This window comes from Meles meles, chromosome 3 (assembly GCF_922984935.1).
Source record: "Meles meles chromosome 3, mMelMel3.1 paternal haplotype, whole genome shotgun sequence".
NCBI classification, from domain to species: Eukaryota; Metazoa; Chordata; class Mammalia; order Carnivora; family Mustelidae; genus Meles; species Meles meles.
Window position 1 is genome coordinate 45361603 of NC_060068.1, and position 18575 is coordinate 45380177.

Here is an 18575-nt window from a genome sequence, read left to right on the forward strand (position 1 = left end):
CTAAAAGTGGATTTACATTAACCATCAGTTCACACCATCAGTTAAGCTCTCAGAGATATAAATATTTGGAAGAATTAACTTCCAATTCAAAATGAGGTATTTTGCTATTATTAACACGTCCAGAATCCTCAAATCATTGTAAACATGTTTGCTTTCTGTAGGCCGATCTGCATAGAAAGCAAGTTAAAATGACAGGATTCTTTTCTGATCATGAAATCAGAACAAGGGACATTAGTTTTATGAATCACAGAGGAAGGCTGAGGTTGCAGGCATTGGACAGTGTCTGAAAGGGCATTGCTGACTTTCATTTCTTTGGAATTCTTCATTTTTCCATATTCTAGGCCAGCAGCCTAGGATCTAGACATTGTGTTGGGATTGGGGGTGGCATGCAAGGACAGGAATGTGGTAACACCCATATTCGGTGTTACTGCTCTAGCAGCCGGCGGTGAGCAGCTCCCAGGAGCTCGTGTGTGATGGTGAACTGATAACGCTGTGGTGCATCAACCATGGTGTCAAAGCAGGACCCACTCTTCTAGGCTCACCTGCTCTTGTCTGTTTCAGGCATTAATTGGTAACTCTTAGGTCTTGTTATTCTCAGATTTGGGACTTGTTTACCCTGCTTGCTCCACTGACGCCTTGGTAAATGTTTAGTATGTCATCTTTCAGTCTTACATATACACGTTGTGTAACTCTTTTTTAGTTTTATCTTTATTGTGTATCACTATCCCCTTAGTTATTATTTTCCTTTTATTTTTTGAACAGTCTCCCTCTGCTCTTATTTGCCCCTTTTTATAAAGCACAGTGATCAGTGCTATGTATAATAATTGTGGTTTCCTTGTGAAACTGGCAACTTTTTTGGATCTGTGTCTAATACTTTGAGGTTTAAGTATGGTACAAAGGCACCTTTGCCTTGAATTCCTCCAAAAATAGCTTGGTAGGACAGAAGGCATTTCACATAAAGTACTAGACCATAGTTTGGTACTTAGTTTATTAAATATTTTTATATACAAAAATGCATAATATTTCCTTATATATTTTCTTATTTATATATATTGTATCTGTTCTTAATATAGAACGTAATTTTGTTCAGAACCTGCCTTAAAAGCAATCACTTGAAAATGTTATGTCTGCCTACCTTCAGTGCTATCTGATTTCTATATTTTGGTTACAAATAGGGGCATTTTGATAATAGTGGTGTTCAGAGAGCAGATTTCAGTGACTACTTTCAGTTCTGTCTCTTAGAAAGGTTTTCACATTTACTTAATGTTATCCTAGTTCAGATTGATAGTTTGTTTCTGGGTAATTTGTTAATCTGACCTCAGCTGGTACCCTCATCTGTTGTTGTTTGCATTAATCTAATAACCTGGTGTTCATGAATAATGAAAATGTCAGCCTATTAGACTTTTGTTATATGGTGGTGTAATAAAATTTTACTGCTAGTAAAGTACTGGAATCAAGCTGAACTGACTCACCTAAATTAGATGGGAGTTTCTGTTTTTATCTAGGGAGTTTTAGTGAATGAGTAAGTTACGTATTTAATTTCACTGGTGATTGCATCTTTCATTAAATTTTATGGTTACGTACTTCTGTAGAGTTAAGTGAAGAATTTATAGGTATTACAGCTCACTATATGGAAGGCACTGTTTGAAGTCATGTATGTAAATGTATATATATGTGTATATATATATGTAAAATATAAACAATTATATGAATGTGTATTTAATGATGAGGATAAAGTTTTATCCCTCTTTTGTACAGGAGGAAACTGAGAAGTACAAAAAGATTAAGTAATTTGCCAAAGCCACTCAGCTAGTACATAGCAAATTTAGGATTGAAACTCAGAACAGTGTAGTTTTAGTGTCCGTTCTTTTAACTATTCTGTCCTGCCTCTCGAGAGCCAAGCTCATTGTTTTCTCTCACAATAATGTTTATGACTGTAATTGTTCCCCTGGGATTTTACTCATTCCTTATCTGAAGTCTTTGTCATGGGTTATAGTTTTCATTATGATAGGTCTTGGTATAGATTTGTTTTTAGTTCTTTTGTTTGGGATCCATATTCCTCCTGAGTCTGTGGTTTGTTGTCTTTCATTGGTTCTCGAAGATTCATAGCAATTCCTCCTTCAGTTGTTGGTTCTGCTCACTTCTTTTCCTCCTGTCGTCCTGGGACTCTTATCAAATGTCTATTAGACTTTCACCGTGTATTGTCTAAGTGTCTGATCTTTTTCTTTCCTCTGTTTTACATTTTTCTTCTTTCATAATGCATTCATTCTGTATAATTACTTTAGAGGCATTCCGCATCTTTTTCTAGTTCTGTAGACATCCTCCCATCTCTTCCAGTTTCCAAATTCTCTCTTCTGTTGTGTTAACTTGTTGGCAGACTGAGTTTGCAAGTTCACTTATCGAAGTCTTAAAAAATTTTTTTGAAGTTCTGTTGGTTTTGTTTAAATATTGCTACGTTGTTATACTTTCCTACTGGATCTTGTAGAGATTGCCTGTTACTTTGTTAAAATCCTGCTTTCTGCAGATATTTTCACACATTTATTGTTTATTACTTATATCTAGAGTCTCTTTTGCTTTTGTTTATGTTTTTTCTCTCTGTGTGTGTAACTCTTAAAAACATTATGTTGAGTGAAAAAAGTCCGCCACACACATATAGAACATAGACTCTGTAATATCATTTATATGAAATCCAGCAACAGGTGAAACTCATCCAAAGGTGATAAAAGTCAACAAGTAACCACCTCTGAGGGAAGGATGATGGAAATGTTCTGAAGGTTTTTTGAGGTGGTGGTTGTGGGAGTATATGTAGTTACCTAAGCTTATAGGTGTAATACTTAACAAACTCTGTGTTTTATTGTAATCTATACCCTAGTTAAAAATTTTAAAAAATATCTTGCTTCTGTCAAAATTTTCTTCTTTGTTCTTTCTCACTTGTCTATGACTTCCCTTTAACCTAGAACCTTTACATGAGAAATACACAGTTCAGAGGTCACTTCTTGGGAATGGGAAAAAAAGAGTAAGGGCCACCATTTTCCCTAATCATGAATGTTTGGAGTATAATTTTCTTCAGGGTCAAAGAGTCAGACATACAGATTTCCTTATTGCTTCTGCTTCTTTTATTAGCCAGTTGACATTATGTACATTTATGGTATCAGTTGTTTTTACTTAAATGTAAAGTTGATTTTTATTTGGATCTAATCTAGAGAAAGATGACTACTAGAATATTAAATTATACAAGAGTTGACACCAAGATTTATAATATTTGGGATTGGGGCCTAGTGATGTTTTAATAATTTAAATATTTTTTGTTATTTTTGTTTATTTTTTAATTAGGAGCCCATGAAATCCAGAGCACCACAGCTACATTTGGAATACAGATTCTACAAGCAGTTAGGATCTGGAGGTAAAGTCGTATATTATTTTTTACATTTGTAATAAAATGAATTGTTATCATAACTCTTTGGTTTCAAAGAATAGTATTTTAAATTTGGTTAAAGTGAGTCATTTCTTTTTTTTTTTTTTTAAAGATTTTATTTTTTTGACAGAGAGATCACAAGTAGGCAGAGAGGCAGGCAGAGAGAGAGGGGGAAGCAGGCTCCCTGCTGAGCAGAGAGCCCGATATGGGGCTCGATCCCAGGACTCTGAGATCATGACCTGAGCAGAAGGCAGAGGCTTAACCCACTGAGCCACCCAGGTGCCCCAAAGTGAGTCATTTCTTAAGGCTATGCTTATAAGACATTTTTTCACTACATTCTTTATGTTTTCATTTTTATTTTTTTAAAGATTTTATTTATTTATATGTCAAGGAGAGAGAGAGAGAGAGAGAGAGAGAGAGAGAGAGACAGGCAGGCAGAGGGAAAAGTAGGCTCTCTGCTGAGCAGGGAGCCTGATGGGGGACTTGATTCCAGGACCCTGGGATCATGACCTGAGCTGAAGGCAGATGCTTAACCAGTGGAGCCACTCAGGCATCCTTCCTTTTATTTTAATTATGACAGGTTTTGGAGCTTACTGCATTATAAATTACTGCTAATATAAATAGAGAACATTGTGAAAAAATTTAATTTGAGAATACAAGATGCATATGACTTCTATAGCCTTAGCCTTTTTGGTGATATTATAGTTGTTGAAATGACTTATGACATAGTGGTAGGCTGAAAAATGGCCCCATAAAAGATACCTATATCATAATCCTTGGAACTTGTGAATTTAGCTTTTTAGGTGTGATGAAGTTCTAGTGCTTGCGATGGGTAGATTATTCTGGATTATCTGGTATTCCCTAAACACAGCCACAAATGTCCTTGTAGAAGAGGGGCAGAGGGATATTTTATATACACAGAAAGGAGAAGGCAAAATGGCTACAAAGGCAGAGATTGGAGTGATAGAGCATAAGCAGGGAATGCTGGCAGTCACAAAAACCTAGAAGAGGCTTTTAGGATTCTCCCTTAGAACCTTCAGAGGAAACATGCCCCTGCCAACACGTTGATTTAACCTAATGAGACTGATTTCAGATTTCTAGCCTCCAGATCTGTGACAAAATAAATTGCTGTTTTAAGCTACAAGTGTGCAGTAATTTCACTGGCTGTAGGAAGTTAATACAGGTGTTTTTTGTTTGTTTTGTTTTTTTAGTACAGGTGTATTTTATGTAAACTCTAAAATTAGTGAGAACGGATATTTTTGGCCATTGGAAAAAAACTAATGAGAAAATTTCTTATAGTATGTTGCATTGCCTTTAGTGGAAGCCTCTCACAGCTATGCCTTTTCTGTTTACTTCTGTTAATGATTTTTTATCTGTAGTTTCTTATCAGGTAGGGATATTTTGTTTCCCCAGGTTTAATAAAATGAAGTTTTTTCATGTGTCTTTTTGTAAGCACATGTTTACATTCTAATTCATAGAATCGAGCACTTAATGCATTATTAATTTGCACATTCTTTTTTTCTAACAGTATATTTTCCAAATGAGTAGTCACTGTGAGGACAATAAATTGACATTTTGAATTACTATTTTTTATCACTGTAGGCTTCTTATAATGCACATCTAAGTCTGATACAGATAGCCCTCCAGGAGTTACCAAAATTATCACTGACAACTGAGATTTAAAGGATAGAGGGAATAAAACCAATTATATGTGAAACCGTACACGTTAGTTAGAAGTAGCAAGTGAGGGTGCCTGCATGGCTCAGTTGGTTGAGCGACTGTCTTTGGCTCAGGTCATGATCCCGGACTTCGAGGATCGAGTCCTGCATTGGGCTCCCAGCTCCTTGAGGAGTCTGCTTCTCCCTCTGACCTTCTCCTCTCTCATGCCCTCTCTCACTCATTGTCTCTCAAATAAATAAATAAAATCTTAAAAAAAAAAAAAAGTAGCAATGATAGAAAGCCCTGAGAAACTAAGCGGGGGAAAAAAAAAGTTTATTGGCTCATCTCCTGGAAATTTAGAGAAGGGACCTATTTATAAGACATTATTGTATCCAGGATTTCAAATTCTGCCATCAGGGACATTCTTGAATCTGTTTCGGTGCTCTGCCTGTGTGTGTGTGTAAGCTTCATTTTCTGGTTGGCCCTTTTTATGAGATGGCAGAGGTGGTTACCAGTAGCCGAACTTAGCAATTATGATGTCATTTCTTCTCTTTTCTTTTCAAATATTTTGTTTATTTGACAGAGAAAGAGAGAGAGAGAGGGAGAGAGTGAGCACAAGCAGGGCAAGTGGCAGAGGGAGAGAGGGTAGCAGGCTTCCTGTTGAGCAGGTAGCCTGGTGTGGGGCTCCATCTCAGGACCTCAGAATCATGACCTGAGCCAAAGGCAGTGCTTAGCTGAGTGAGCCACCCAGGCATCCCTATAATGTCATGTCTTTCCCGAAAATTCTTGCAAAAGTTCTAGGACCAAATCTTACTGTATTATTTTATGTCCCATGACTTTCCTTGTTTTAATTGCTATGAATTTGATTGCCCAAACTTAGATCTTTTGCTCATCTCAGTAGCTACCTGAAACTCCGGGACTGAGAATGGGGTAAGGTGGTTGCCTATTGGGAAACTGAGGTGTTAATCAGAAGGAAGTTGGATGCTGGGGAGATTTAAAGACAACAGATCGATCATTACTTACATAGTAAAGCTATCATTTCAAAAAATCGGGTTGAACACTTTAATTAGAGAAGAATGAATAAGTCAGTTTAGAGTTTAGGGAGTCATTGAATTAAACAACCAAAGGTACACTTAATTTTATTATTGTATTCTTTGCCTTTTTTAACTTTAAAGATTATGTCAGAGTAATGATAGAAATGAAGCCTACATATTTATCCTTGAATGCCATAGGGCTGCAAGTGACAGGGCCCACCGTGTAGAAGACACTCCATATATATCAGGTGCTCCTCTGTGCTCCATGGCATAGCATTTACATAGATAGAAATATGAATGGTATTGCATGAAGCTGACAAGTGTGAATAGTTTTGAGTATTTTATGTGAATCGTGTCAATTTAGGTTACTACATAGGTTTTTTAATCAATCATGAGTTTTAAAAATATTTGTGAGTGCCCATGTGATCTTTGTAGAAAAACAAGACTTTAGTTGTTTGGGGAGGGACTTATGATTTTAAAATAGTTTGATTTGGGGGATGCTGGCTGGCTCAGTCAGTAGAGCATGTGACTCTTGATCTCAGGGTCCTGAGTTCAAGTCCCACAGTCAGAATGGAGCTGGCTTAAAAAAAAAAAAAAGTTGGATTTTTGGAATTGATACTTGAAAGGATTATATTTTCAGAGTACTCTTAGTCATAAATGAGCCATTCAAAGTAATTTAGCTTTAACTCTCTTTAGGTACTTTAAGTTTTATTAAAGTAGCAGTTTGCTTATTAGTGTTCCCTTTAAAAATAGGTATAATTAATCAATATCTACACTATTTGACAAACCCCTAAAACTCAACCACAAGAATACAGGCAGTCCACTTCAAAAGTGGCCAAAGGGCTTGAGTAGACATTTCTCCAAATATATGCAGGTGGCCAGTAAGCCCTGAAAGGATGTTCAGTATTAGTAATCATTAGGGAAATGTAAATCAAAACTACAGAGATACACCTCTTCATACCCATACAGTGGCTGTTTTCAGACAAATGAAAAACAGCAGCAACCAGTCAACAAGTGTTGGTATGAATGTGGAAAAATAAAAATCTTTGTGCATTGCTGAGGGGACGGTAAAATGGTATAGCTGCAGACATTATGGAAAACAGTTCCTCAAAAAAAAAAAAAATTAAACCTATAATTACCATTTGATGCAGCAATCCCACGTATTATCTGTACCAAAGATTGCCTGCTAACAGATAGCTATACAGCTATGTTCAGAGCACCATGATTTGCAGTAAAATGTGGAAACAATCTAAGTGTCCATCAGTGGATGAACGGATAAACAATGTGATCTATACGTACAATGAAATATTTAGTCTTTTTTCTTAAGATTTTATTTATTTATTTATTTAGAGAGCACGAGAAAGGGGAGGGTTGGGGGAAGAAGCAAACTCCCTGCTGAGCGGGAGCCAGATATGGGGCTTGATCCTGGGACTCCAGATGCTTAACTGACTGAGCCACCCAGGCACCCTGAAATATTACTCAGTCTTAAAAAGGAAGGGAAGTTTGGACACGTGGTACATTATAGGTGAGCCTTGGGGTCATTTTGCTAACTAAAATAAGCCTGTCACAGTAGGACAAATACTATGTGATTCCACTTATTTGAGGTACTGAGCCTGAGAGTAGTCAGATTCACAGAGCCAGGCTGCAGAATGGTAGTGGCCAGGGCCTGAGGGGATAAGGAAATGGGAAAATATTATTTTATGGGTATGGAGTTTCAATATGAAGTGATGAAAGCGTTCTGGAGCTGAGTCGTGGTGCTAGGTGCACAACAGTGTGAATATTTGCCTCATGCCACTGATCTGCACGCTGACAGATGGTTAAAATAACACATTTTCTATCATGTATGCCTGACCACAGTAAAAACAAAAATTAAGAGATGGATTTATTTTGGGGTGCCTGGGTGGCTCAGGCATTAAGCATCTGACTTCGGCTCAGGTCGTGATCCCAGAGTTCTGGGATCAAGTCCCGCCTTGGGCTTCTTGCTCACCGGGGAGCCTGCTTCTCCCTCTCCTTCTGCCTGCTGCTCTGCCTACTTGTGCTCTATCAAGTAAATAAATTAAAAAAAAAATTTTAAAAAAGATTTAAAAAGATTTAGAATTATTTATTGAGCTGTCTCTGAAAACATGCATAATTTCTCTAGTTCTGCCTGTCTGGGTTTTGAACCTCCAGTAAGTCCTTATGTCTCTCGTTCTCTTTCTCTAACTGCCCAGAGAATATCCCTGTTTTCTCTCTCATTTGTTCGTTGAATCTGTTCTTTACAGACAGTGGGACTAAACAGCTTTAGTGCATAGAAGAGGGATTGCCTCTCTCTTACTACTTAGCTTTCCATAGGATTATAATATTGTGTTATACCATGATCACTTTCTGTGGTAGCGAAGATGTGATGCATTGAATAGTCTTGTTTTGTCATATCCAGTCAAGCATTTACTGAGTCAAAGAAGATCTAGATTTGGGGGTCATCAGCACATAGGTGGTTTCTTTTTTTTTTTTTTTTTTAAGATTTATTTATTTATTTATTTGACAGAGAGAGAGGTCACAAGTAGGCAGAGAGGCAGGCAGAGAGAGGAGGAAGCAGGATCCCCGCGGAGCAGAGAGCCCGATGCGGGGCTCGATCCCAGGACCCTGAGATCATGACCTGAGCCGAAGGCAGCGGCCCAATCCACTGAGCCACTCAGGCGCCCCATAGGTGGTTTCTAAGATGAAGGGAATGGCTGAGATCCCCCGGGGAGAGTAGAGTGTGACCTAAGAAGAGGAACAGAGAGAGAAAACCACACTGACCTCTGCGTTGGGCACGAATGACTTTGTCAGTAACAAGAATCATGACAACAGTAGTTACACAAGTGAAGGGATGTTTTGTGAGGAAAAATAAACAAGGAGTTCTCAGGTAGACCATTGTAGGGTTGATATAGTTGCTCAAAAGTAAGGCATCGGCTCCCTTTAGCTTTCTCCTCCTGTTTTTCGTATGTGGCTTTCATCTTAAGATTTTGAATTTTTTGAAACTGGAGGAGGGAGAAAAAGATGAAATTGGTGTCTGAATAAGGATAACTTCCAAATCTTTTTTTTTTTTTTTTAAGATTTTATTTATTTATTTGACAGACAGAGATCACAAATAGGCAGAGAGGCAGGCGGAGAGAGAAGAGGGGGGAAGCAGGCTCCCTGCTGAGCAAAGAGCCCGATGTGGGGCTCCATCCCAGGACCCTGGGATCATGACCTGAGCCGAAGGCAGAGGCTTTTTAACCCACTGAGCCACCCAGGCGCTCCATAACTTCCAGTTCTTTACCTCTTGCCTGCATTGTTAAAATTTAGTTATCCATTTTTGTCCCTAGTGGAATGAGAAATTCTGTATACTTAGAATTTCGCTCCCTCCCCTCTTTTCTCCTTACTTTCCCAGTGATTTTTCTCTCTTCTCAAAGGTCTGTTTGCTCTTTTGGATATCTTTTGATTTTGGCCGGTTAGGATGAACACAGAGTTCTGTCCTACCATTTAGCATAAAATTTCTTTGTCTTTCTGGGAATCCACTTTCTGGTTGCTCTCAATTTACTGTTCCTTGAAAAGATCTTAGTATTTTCATCTGTATGTATTCTCCTTTGGGAATGTCTTTCTTTCTCAACAAATTCGTTTCTTCAGGCCCTAGCTAAATATCACCTCTTTTGCAATGCATTTCCGGACATTGTTTTCCACTCTGTACAAAAATGCTTCTTCTTTGACCTGACGTTGGTTTGAATATATCTTTACTTTTCATGTATCATACTGTATTTCATTATTGTTTGCTTATGTTTTTCCCCTCCACTAACAGTTGAACTCTTTGAGGCAAATGAAATGCTATATTTGACTTTTTATCCTTGAAACTGAGCAGAATGCTTGACAATTATAGTTCCTTGGTAGATGGTTGAACTGATAAATTCTTAAATGAGAAGGACTGTTTTCTCTTACTAGATGTGAAGTTGTGATATAGAATTCCCAGAATTTCCTGTAGTTTTTTTTTTTTTAACTTCTGTGATTGGTTTTGAAAGTTTGATATATCAGTATTATAAAGATTGTTATAGTATTATAATTTTAGTTTATTTCATTTCTGACACAGAAGCATAGCCATAATTTCAAAAATTTTATTTGTTTTAACTTACTTCATTTGTGTATTATTCTCTAATTAGGCAAATTTAATTCCTCATTTTAGGAATCTGGAAGTAGAAGGAAAAAAATCAATGATAAGTACTTTATAAAATAATGGAAATGATAAACCTCGAAGATAGCCAGATAGTTATCTAATTAACTGAACTGTACAGTTCAGCCATCTAAAAATAATAACTTTCTAGAGAAGATAGGGTTTAATTATTAGAATAATATGTTTTTTTATTTACTTGAATTGTTGATACTTGATGAGAGTGCAGGGACTATGTTTTGAAATTTATGGGGTAATTTTCTCTGAAGATCAGTGATTCTGAGTATTGTTTCTTTATGTTAATTCTTCACATCAAATGGTTTTCAAAGGTCCCTCTGTTGGGGGCAATTATTTATTCCTCTGAATCTCTTTATTAGCTGATAATCTTTCTCACAGAGATTAAAACAACCTTTCTTTGTCATAAATTATTGCTTACCAAAGGAAGTAGAATAATCTTTTTTCTGTTATAAATTACTGTTGTTGGAAATCTGCAACTATAGGAGTGATATTAAACACCCTGTGTGAGACCATGCATATGTTAAATCATTGTTTCTAAGTCAGTGCCTTGGCTTTTTGATGTGCTCTGAACTATGTAGTTCTAAACAATAATTAGATGATAGCAGCAGTGGCTGTTTCTAAAATCATACCTATCTGTAGTATTGCCTTTCAGGGGCTGTTAAAAGAGCTCCTCTCCCTGCCTTGTACTGACCCCTCTGCCTTATTGGTGTGTGCCTTGTTAAAACGTCAGGATTTAGTTGTTGCCTCTGTGTTTTGTACTGGGTTTACAGACGCCTCCATTTTCACATCTTTTCAAGGCAGTTTCGGTCTATTGGCTAGCTGAATGTGTGTTGGTGATTTTATAATGTATGGAAATTTGATTGTACTATTTACTAAAAGAAAGGTTGTAACAGTACAAAGCTTTTAAACCTGGCTATATCCATTTGTTAATATCTGAACTTCCGTGTATTCACAGGGAAGCCTGATCAGTTTTTCTGTGTTGAAGAAATTTAAGAAATTCTACTCTTTCCATGTATCTTTCTGTGTATCTACTCTTTCCGTCTATTTGAGAAAGCAGAGAAAATACTGTAAAAACTATTAATGTGAAGTGAATATACTAATTAGGATGTCACCTGTTGTATTTTGGTATTAACAAACATAATAAAGAATATTGTATCGGTGAGCCAGTGGTTCGTGTAGACTTAATCTCAGCTCAGATAACCAGCAGTTGATGTAGCAGCTTCCGAGAGTTCCCTTTTCTCTCTTAGCTGAATTGCTTTTAGAAGTCCTCTTAAGTATACATAATATTCCTCATTCCTTATGGAGGCCTCTCTGTATGGGAATTTCTGTCACTTACGGAATGTTGAACTCTTAATACATAACTATATTGCTACTTTTGATAGAACTGTACAAAGTTTTTGTGTTCAAGCCCTTATAGTTGATGGAAAATGTGTACATTTAAAGAATGCTGTGCGTTATCAATATAAGAAGGAAGGGTTAACTGTTAGTGGCTTTAGTTTGGTTTATATGGTACAGATACTAGATTAGTTGTATGTGATGTGGTAATTATAGTATTTTTAGTGAGAAATTAATCACATAAGAATCTTAAATTTAAAAAATACCTTTGAATAGAGTAGGACTAAATGGTTATGGATTTAATTTTCTAAAGTGAAGCATCATTTTTAAATTTCTCTATGTAATAGTAAAAAGATTGAAAGTTTAAGGGCATTAAAAACAGTATGATTTCATATTTTGTTTTAATTTTTGATTTAAATATCAAGTATCCCATTGTGAGAAAAACATTTGCAAACTAGAAGGTTGGGGGTAAAAATGATACAGAGGATTTATTTTTTTCCTTAATTAGGCCCAGAGAATAATAACTAAATAATGAATAATAGAACATTACATAATGAATATAATTTTATTAGATATTCATGCAATATTCTTTATTCATGTAATATTCAATATTCAATATAATGAACAATACTTATTTGTAGGTGTTATTTTTTTAATGTTCTCTGAAATTTAGGATAATCTCAATGTGTACATAGAATTATCACAGAAAGGACTGTTTTTTGTTTTTCGTTTTTTCTTTTTACAGTGAGGTGGCTTTATTTTATTTGGGGTTATGGTAGAATATTATTACTAAGCGTGGGTGCTTGAATGTAATGGAACCACTGTTGTCCAAGTCTGGAACTCAGTGCTCCTGCTTGTTCACATTAGAGCTTGCTGTACAGCTGCGTCAACAATTCTCAAACTTTTGAGTATCAGGATCCTTTTTTACTCTTCAAACTTTCTGAAGATCTCAGAGACCTTTTGTTGTTGTGAGTTAATAGTTATTGATATTTACCTTATGAGCACTCAAAACAGAAATATAAATATGTTGCTGTATTAATTCATTTTTAAATATCACATTTTACAATTATATTTTACAATTACAACTTAACTTATTTTCCAAATCAAAAATATCTGAGAAAAGTGTCCTTATTTTACAAATGTGCACAGTTCTTTAATGTGTGGCTTAGTAAAAAAACACCAGATTCTCCTTTTATTCTTCTTCGTTCAGTCCATTGCCATATCACATGTCATGTAACCTCTGAAAAAATTGACTTTTCGCTTGTGAGAGGAGAGTGAAAAAGGTAAATGACATCTTAGTGTTTTTACAAAAATAATTTTGATGTCATTGACCTCCTGAAAGGATCTCATGGGCCACCCCTACCCCCCAACTGTGTATCTCCAGAGCACATGTTGAGAACTGCGGAGCTGGAGTGAAAACATTTATGGTAAAGGTTAAGAGCACCTTAAAGTAAAACTTCCTTGGGAAAGAACATATCCTGCGTGATAATTCTGTATAACTATTTCTAGTCAGATTTTAAGTTTTCTTAAGCACATCTGTAGAGTTCAAATTTCCTAATCAGAATGTTAATGGTTTTGTTCTAATCCTTCTCATAAGAACAATACCAGACCTGAAAAATGGAAAGAAACATCATGATATTATTTCTTTTAATGATAATGTTTAATTGTTGCCCAACTCTAAGGAACTGAAGTACTTCCACACCTGGCGTAAAGTACTAAGCCGTCTTTAAGAGTGTTTGTTAGACCTGCTGATACTGTTCTGTGACTTAAATTAATGAATGTTTTATCACTTAAATGGAAGGCTGAAATAGAAAATGAAGACACTTTGAAGCCATTAAAGTAAGGGGGTTTTTGAGAAAACTGAAACAGTTTTTGTCCCTGTGCTGATCTTTCTCATGGCATTATTAATACTCAAAGGTAGGTTATGTAAATAGCTTGATTGAATGTGCATGTTAGGTTCAAGGTAATTCTCCTGGCTCATATGAAATAGAGCAGAGCAGGTTTACTCTCCTAAAATCAATTTTAGGAGACTAAGGGTGAGATTGTATTTTCAAGTAATATGTGAATTTTGTTTTTTTGCCCACTCTTCAGCTTTTCTTGGGGATAGATACACTTGACTTGAAGATAAGGGGTGCTAATAAGCAGCCCTGAAAATTAGTGATATTGGGAATGATCAGAACTAACTTCCATAAATTCACATGGATGGCTCTTTATAGTAGTCTCACAAAGAATTTTAGAACAAGTCAAATTGGGTGCAGTGTGAGTTTATAGTTGAAACTTCACTGGATGTAAGACCAAGTACAAAGTTTGCTCCTGCCTCTTAGTTGGTTTACATTCCTGCAATTAAGTAGCCAGGTACTGTGATCAAGAGGCATGGGTAATGATGTAACACCTCATTACTCTTCCTTCTAAGCCTTCTTTCTGCCTTTCTCTTCTCTCTCGCCTTCTTTTTCTTCATCTCTCCTTCCATAAATCCTCTACGGTGGTCTTGCCTCTCATATTCATACTGACTGGGGTGATTTTGTTTTGTTGCTGCTCGGGGTACTCCCCAACTCTTGTTGGTTGGTCGCAACGTTTCCTGACTCCTAACAACTTAATTTTGTTTGCTCAGAAAACTGCCCAAACTTGTCCTGGGGAATGAAATTCTAGTTTGACCTTTACAGTGTTTGCTTTACGTTCTTGATCTTTTAGGAAAAATTAAACTCTTGATTTTATACTTCAGTGACATGAAATTGGTATTGAAATATGTTCTTTAATACTTACCTAAGAAGTTTGTACACTCACTGATTCATAGAACAGTATGTATCTTGAAGAGTCATTTAGAGTTATCTTCTTTTTTCCCTCAGAAATTTGTGCTGAGTCATATTTTAAGGTAAAATGATATTACATGATAAAGCTGAAGTATTTTCGTTCAAATTGTAGACTACGTGTTAAATTTACTCGATAAAATGTAATGCTGTTTATGGGATTTAGCCATCATGAGTAAGGTAGAGCTATGTAATTTTGAGACACTTTGAAGCCATTAAAGGGAGTTTTTGAGAAAACAAAGTTCTTGTCTCTTTGCTGATTTTTCTTACGGTGTTATTATGCTCAAAGGTAGGTTATGTAAATAGCTTGATTGAATGTGCATGTTAGGTTCATGGTATTTCTCCTGGCAACGAGTTGGCTTGTATGAAATAGAGCGGAGCAGATTTACTTATGCGTGCCTTTTCTCATCTATGGGAAATTGTGTGTTAATAATTTAAAAATTAATGTCATGCTTAATAGAAATAGTTTGATAAGAGGAGATTTGAAAGTTGGGTAAAAATTGAACTTGGCAGCTTGGATGGTAGAACCAGAGTAGAAATTTTTGAAATGCAGCTTTAGAAGAGCTCATAATAAGGCAGAGTAAATCAGAACCTTTGAATAGGCCTGTTCCTTGTGTGTTTGGGGTACGCTGGGAGGGCTGGGGAAGCTACCCACATTATAAGGCCACAGAGTCAGAATGGTATACTTAGCTTGTTTTAGAAGCTCTGGAATGAAGCTAAGAGTTAATAAGAGTAGAGGTACCCCTGCATAATCTTCAGTATTTGGGAGAATGTTTAAGAAATACTTGCTCAGGGGTGCCTGGGTGGCTCAGTGGGTTAAGCTGCTGCCTTCGGCTCAGGTCATGATCTCAGGGTCCTGGGATCGAGTCCCGCATCAGGCTCTCTGCTCAGCAGCGAGTCTGCTTCCCTCTCTCTCTCTCTGCCTGCCTCTCTGTCTACTTGTGATCTCTCTCTGTCAAATAAATAAATAAAATCTTAAAAAAAAAATACTTGCTCAGTGAATTAATACATGGATTAAATAAATGGAGTCTAAATCATTTTCCAGTTCAAGATATTCTTTGTGGTCCTAGAAGAATCTTTTAAAAATGAGTATTTTATTCTAATTGTAAAAATAGCCTGGGGTTGTTCATAGCAATTTGGAAAAGTTTAAAAAGTATAAGAATGGGAATAGAAATCACCTACACTTCCAGTAACAGATTCCAGTAATCTGTTAGCTCTTTGGTTTTTCCTTCCAGTCTCCTTTCGTATTTGTGTTTAATGACTCATTAGAAGCATTTTATTTTAAAAGTAATGTATGGTTGTTGTAAATGACAAAATTGATCACTTCAGACTTCTAGAAGTAAAAAGCAGAAGTTTGTCCTTTACAATTTATCTCCATAGGTCATTAAAGGCTCTTTTAAGTTCCACAGTGTGGGTGTGGCAGAGTTGGTTTAATTATTCTGGAGTTGATGAATGTTTAGGTGGTTCCCATTTGGTTTCTTTTTCTTTAATTTTCTTTTCTTTCTTCCTTTCTCTTTCTTCTTTCTTTTAGTGTTACCAACAACACAGCTTCAGTATAGTTGTATGCATATTTTTGTTTATTTTGGAAAGGTTAGGGCAGTCGTCCCACCCCCCACCCCGCCCAGAATGTCTCAGTTCCTACTTCTCTAACAAGATTTTAACTCACAGCCTTGTTAGTCCAGGCTAATTAATTAACTTTTAAATTATAAATATCCTTTTGATACTGCACTAAAACTTGACCAGTGGTAGTTTCTTCAAGTTGGAGTATAGAGTTAAAAGCCATATGGAAAAGCCTTTTCCTATTCTCTCTTACATTAAAATCCACTGTACTTTAGATCATTTACCTTTGCATGGTTTTATAAACACATATATTGGTCACTTGGAAAATACTGATTTACTGAATTAGATTTTCAATGATTGCCATATTTATTACCTAAAATTAAGTCATAATAGTTAATGTTACCACAGTTTCATCAGAAAAGGTATTCTATTTTTCTTCTTTTTAGTATTGGGAAGCTTTCAAAGGTCATCTGGCAGAATGAATTTAGCCAAAATCTGATTTTCATGTGAAAGCTTGAATTTTATTATTGGAAACAAATAGGAACAAGTAAATTATTTCACTTTTTCTTAAAGTGACAGACTGTCTTTGTTCATTTTTGAGAAAGCCTTTTATTTATTTTTTTTCTTTTGCTTCATTGCACTGTTGAATAAAAGAGGTGAAAGTGGACATCCTAGTCTTAATCACAGCCATAAATGGAAAACATTCATTCTTTCACCATTAAGTATGATGTTGGTTATGAGTTTCTCATAGAGGCCCTTTACCAGGTTGAAGGAGTCACCTTCAATTCCAGATTTGCTGAGAGTTAATGTCACATGCTTTTTTAGTACCTATTAAGATGTGATGGTTTTTCATATTTATTCTGTTACTGTGGTGAGTTGCATTGGTGGATATTTGGATGTTAACTTAAACTTGCATTCCTGGATTTAATTATCCTTGATCACGGTGTCTTGTCCTCCCTAATCCATAGTGTCCCACCATGTGCATAAGGATATAGTGGATGTTCTGTAAGCATTCATTGAATTACTTAAGATGGTGAGATTTCTTAAGTGATTTTCTGTTTTTTGAAACCTTTGAAAACATTTGAATAAATCAGTCATTTTTAATTTTTTAAAAAAGATTGTATTTATTTGTCAGAGAGACAATGTACTCTCATGTGCACAGCAGAGGGAGGGACAAAGGGAGAAGCAGACTCTCTGCTGAGCAGGGAGCCCGATTGGGGCTCTATCCCAGGACCCAGGGATCATGACCTGAGCCAAAGGCAGATTCTTAACTGACTGAGCCACCCAGGCGTCCCTAAATTAGTTATTTAATCAACCAAAGTATATTGCTACCTTATTGAGAGGTCATTTCACAACAACTTTAATTATTAGGAATGCAGATGGTGACTCAGAAGGAAGTCATTGCCCTTTGACGGTCCTTCCGTAGAAGAACCTCAGAACCTGTTTATTTTTACCTTCCATATATAGTTCTAACAAGCTTGATTGATCTGGTTTGCTTTCGTCCTACAGATCAGAAGCAATAAACTAAAGAGTAGAAGTGCGTTATTAGAGATTGCTTAATTAACAGCATGAAAATTAACTTTCAGGGGTAGAGTGGGGGGAAAAAAGGCATTATGGAAATATTTTTAAAAACTTAGTAGCTGAGAAGTTTTAATGTCTTACTTGCATCTCCAGGCTCTTAATAGCATAATAAAAGCAGTATTAAAGAATAAACTCCAGTGAGCTTCTCATTCACTGTTTCTGAACTTTTTTTTTTCTGCTTTTACACATGTGAGGGGTAGATCTGACACATGGATGCAAGACAGGCTCTGATAAGAGCGGCTTACACTACAATAGTGATACTCTGTGATGAGAAGTGTTACGGGTGTATGTGCAGGGGTGTGCTGACACACACATGGAGGGGTTGGTAGGGAATCTTTCTGGGAAGGGGTGTCATGTATGCAGTTTGAACTTATCCCCCTTCCCCCACGGTGATTTATTATCTTGTCTTCCTGTCCCCAGATGGCCTGCTGCCTCACTCATTCACATTTGAGAAAAACTGGTCTTATCCGAACTATTTATGTTATGGAGAAGCAAGCTGAAATGTATTTATAAAAGAATAGGACAGTTTAAAAAAGAATAGGAAAGTTGTATCTTGAGAGAGTCTTTTCCCTTCTGAAATTACTAGAAACAAACTAGTAAACAGAAAAAAAAATCACTCGTGAGTAAAAGTGAGACATTGAAGATGGAAGAAGTTTGCTTTGTACAAATGAATAAATAAATGTATTTTAAGATAAATTGATCACTGATGATCTGTTCGTTTATTATGAAACTCTTAGTTCAAAAAAATCAAATACAGATGATTTCTGTGCATTTAGATTTCATATTTGGAGTTTGTATGGTTTTACATTATCATATAATAAATTACTTAGTATTTAGTGGCATAGAGCAGGAGACCCTTACCTCTCATTTTCCTTGGGCCAGGACTCTGGGGATGGCTGAACTGGGTCCTCTGTTGAGGGTTTTGCCAGGGTTAAATCAAGGTGTATGCCTGGACGAGAGTCTGACCTGAGGCTCAGAGTCCTTTTCCAAGCTCACTGGTTATTTCC

At 36.3% G+C, this 18575-nt stretch overlaps 1 protein-coding gene across 4 annotated transcripts in view; it reads left to right on the plus strand.

Annotated features, from left to right (window-relative positions):
• CSNK1G3 (casein kinase 1 gamma 3) overlaps positions 1–18575 on the plus strand; it is a 115198-nt gene that overhangs the window by 48776 nt on the left and 47847 nt on the right. For all 4 annotated transcript variants that reach the window (XM_046000035.1, XM_046000038.1, XM_046000037.1 and 1 more), the window contains exon 4: positions 3334–3403. In XM_046000035.1, the coding sequence (XP_045855991.1) occupies positions 3334–3403 (70 nt within the window). The remainder of the gene's footprint in view (positions 1–3333; positions 3404–18575) is intronic.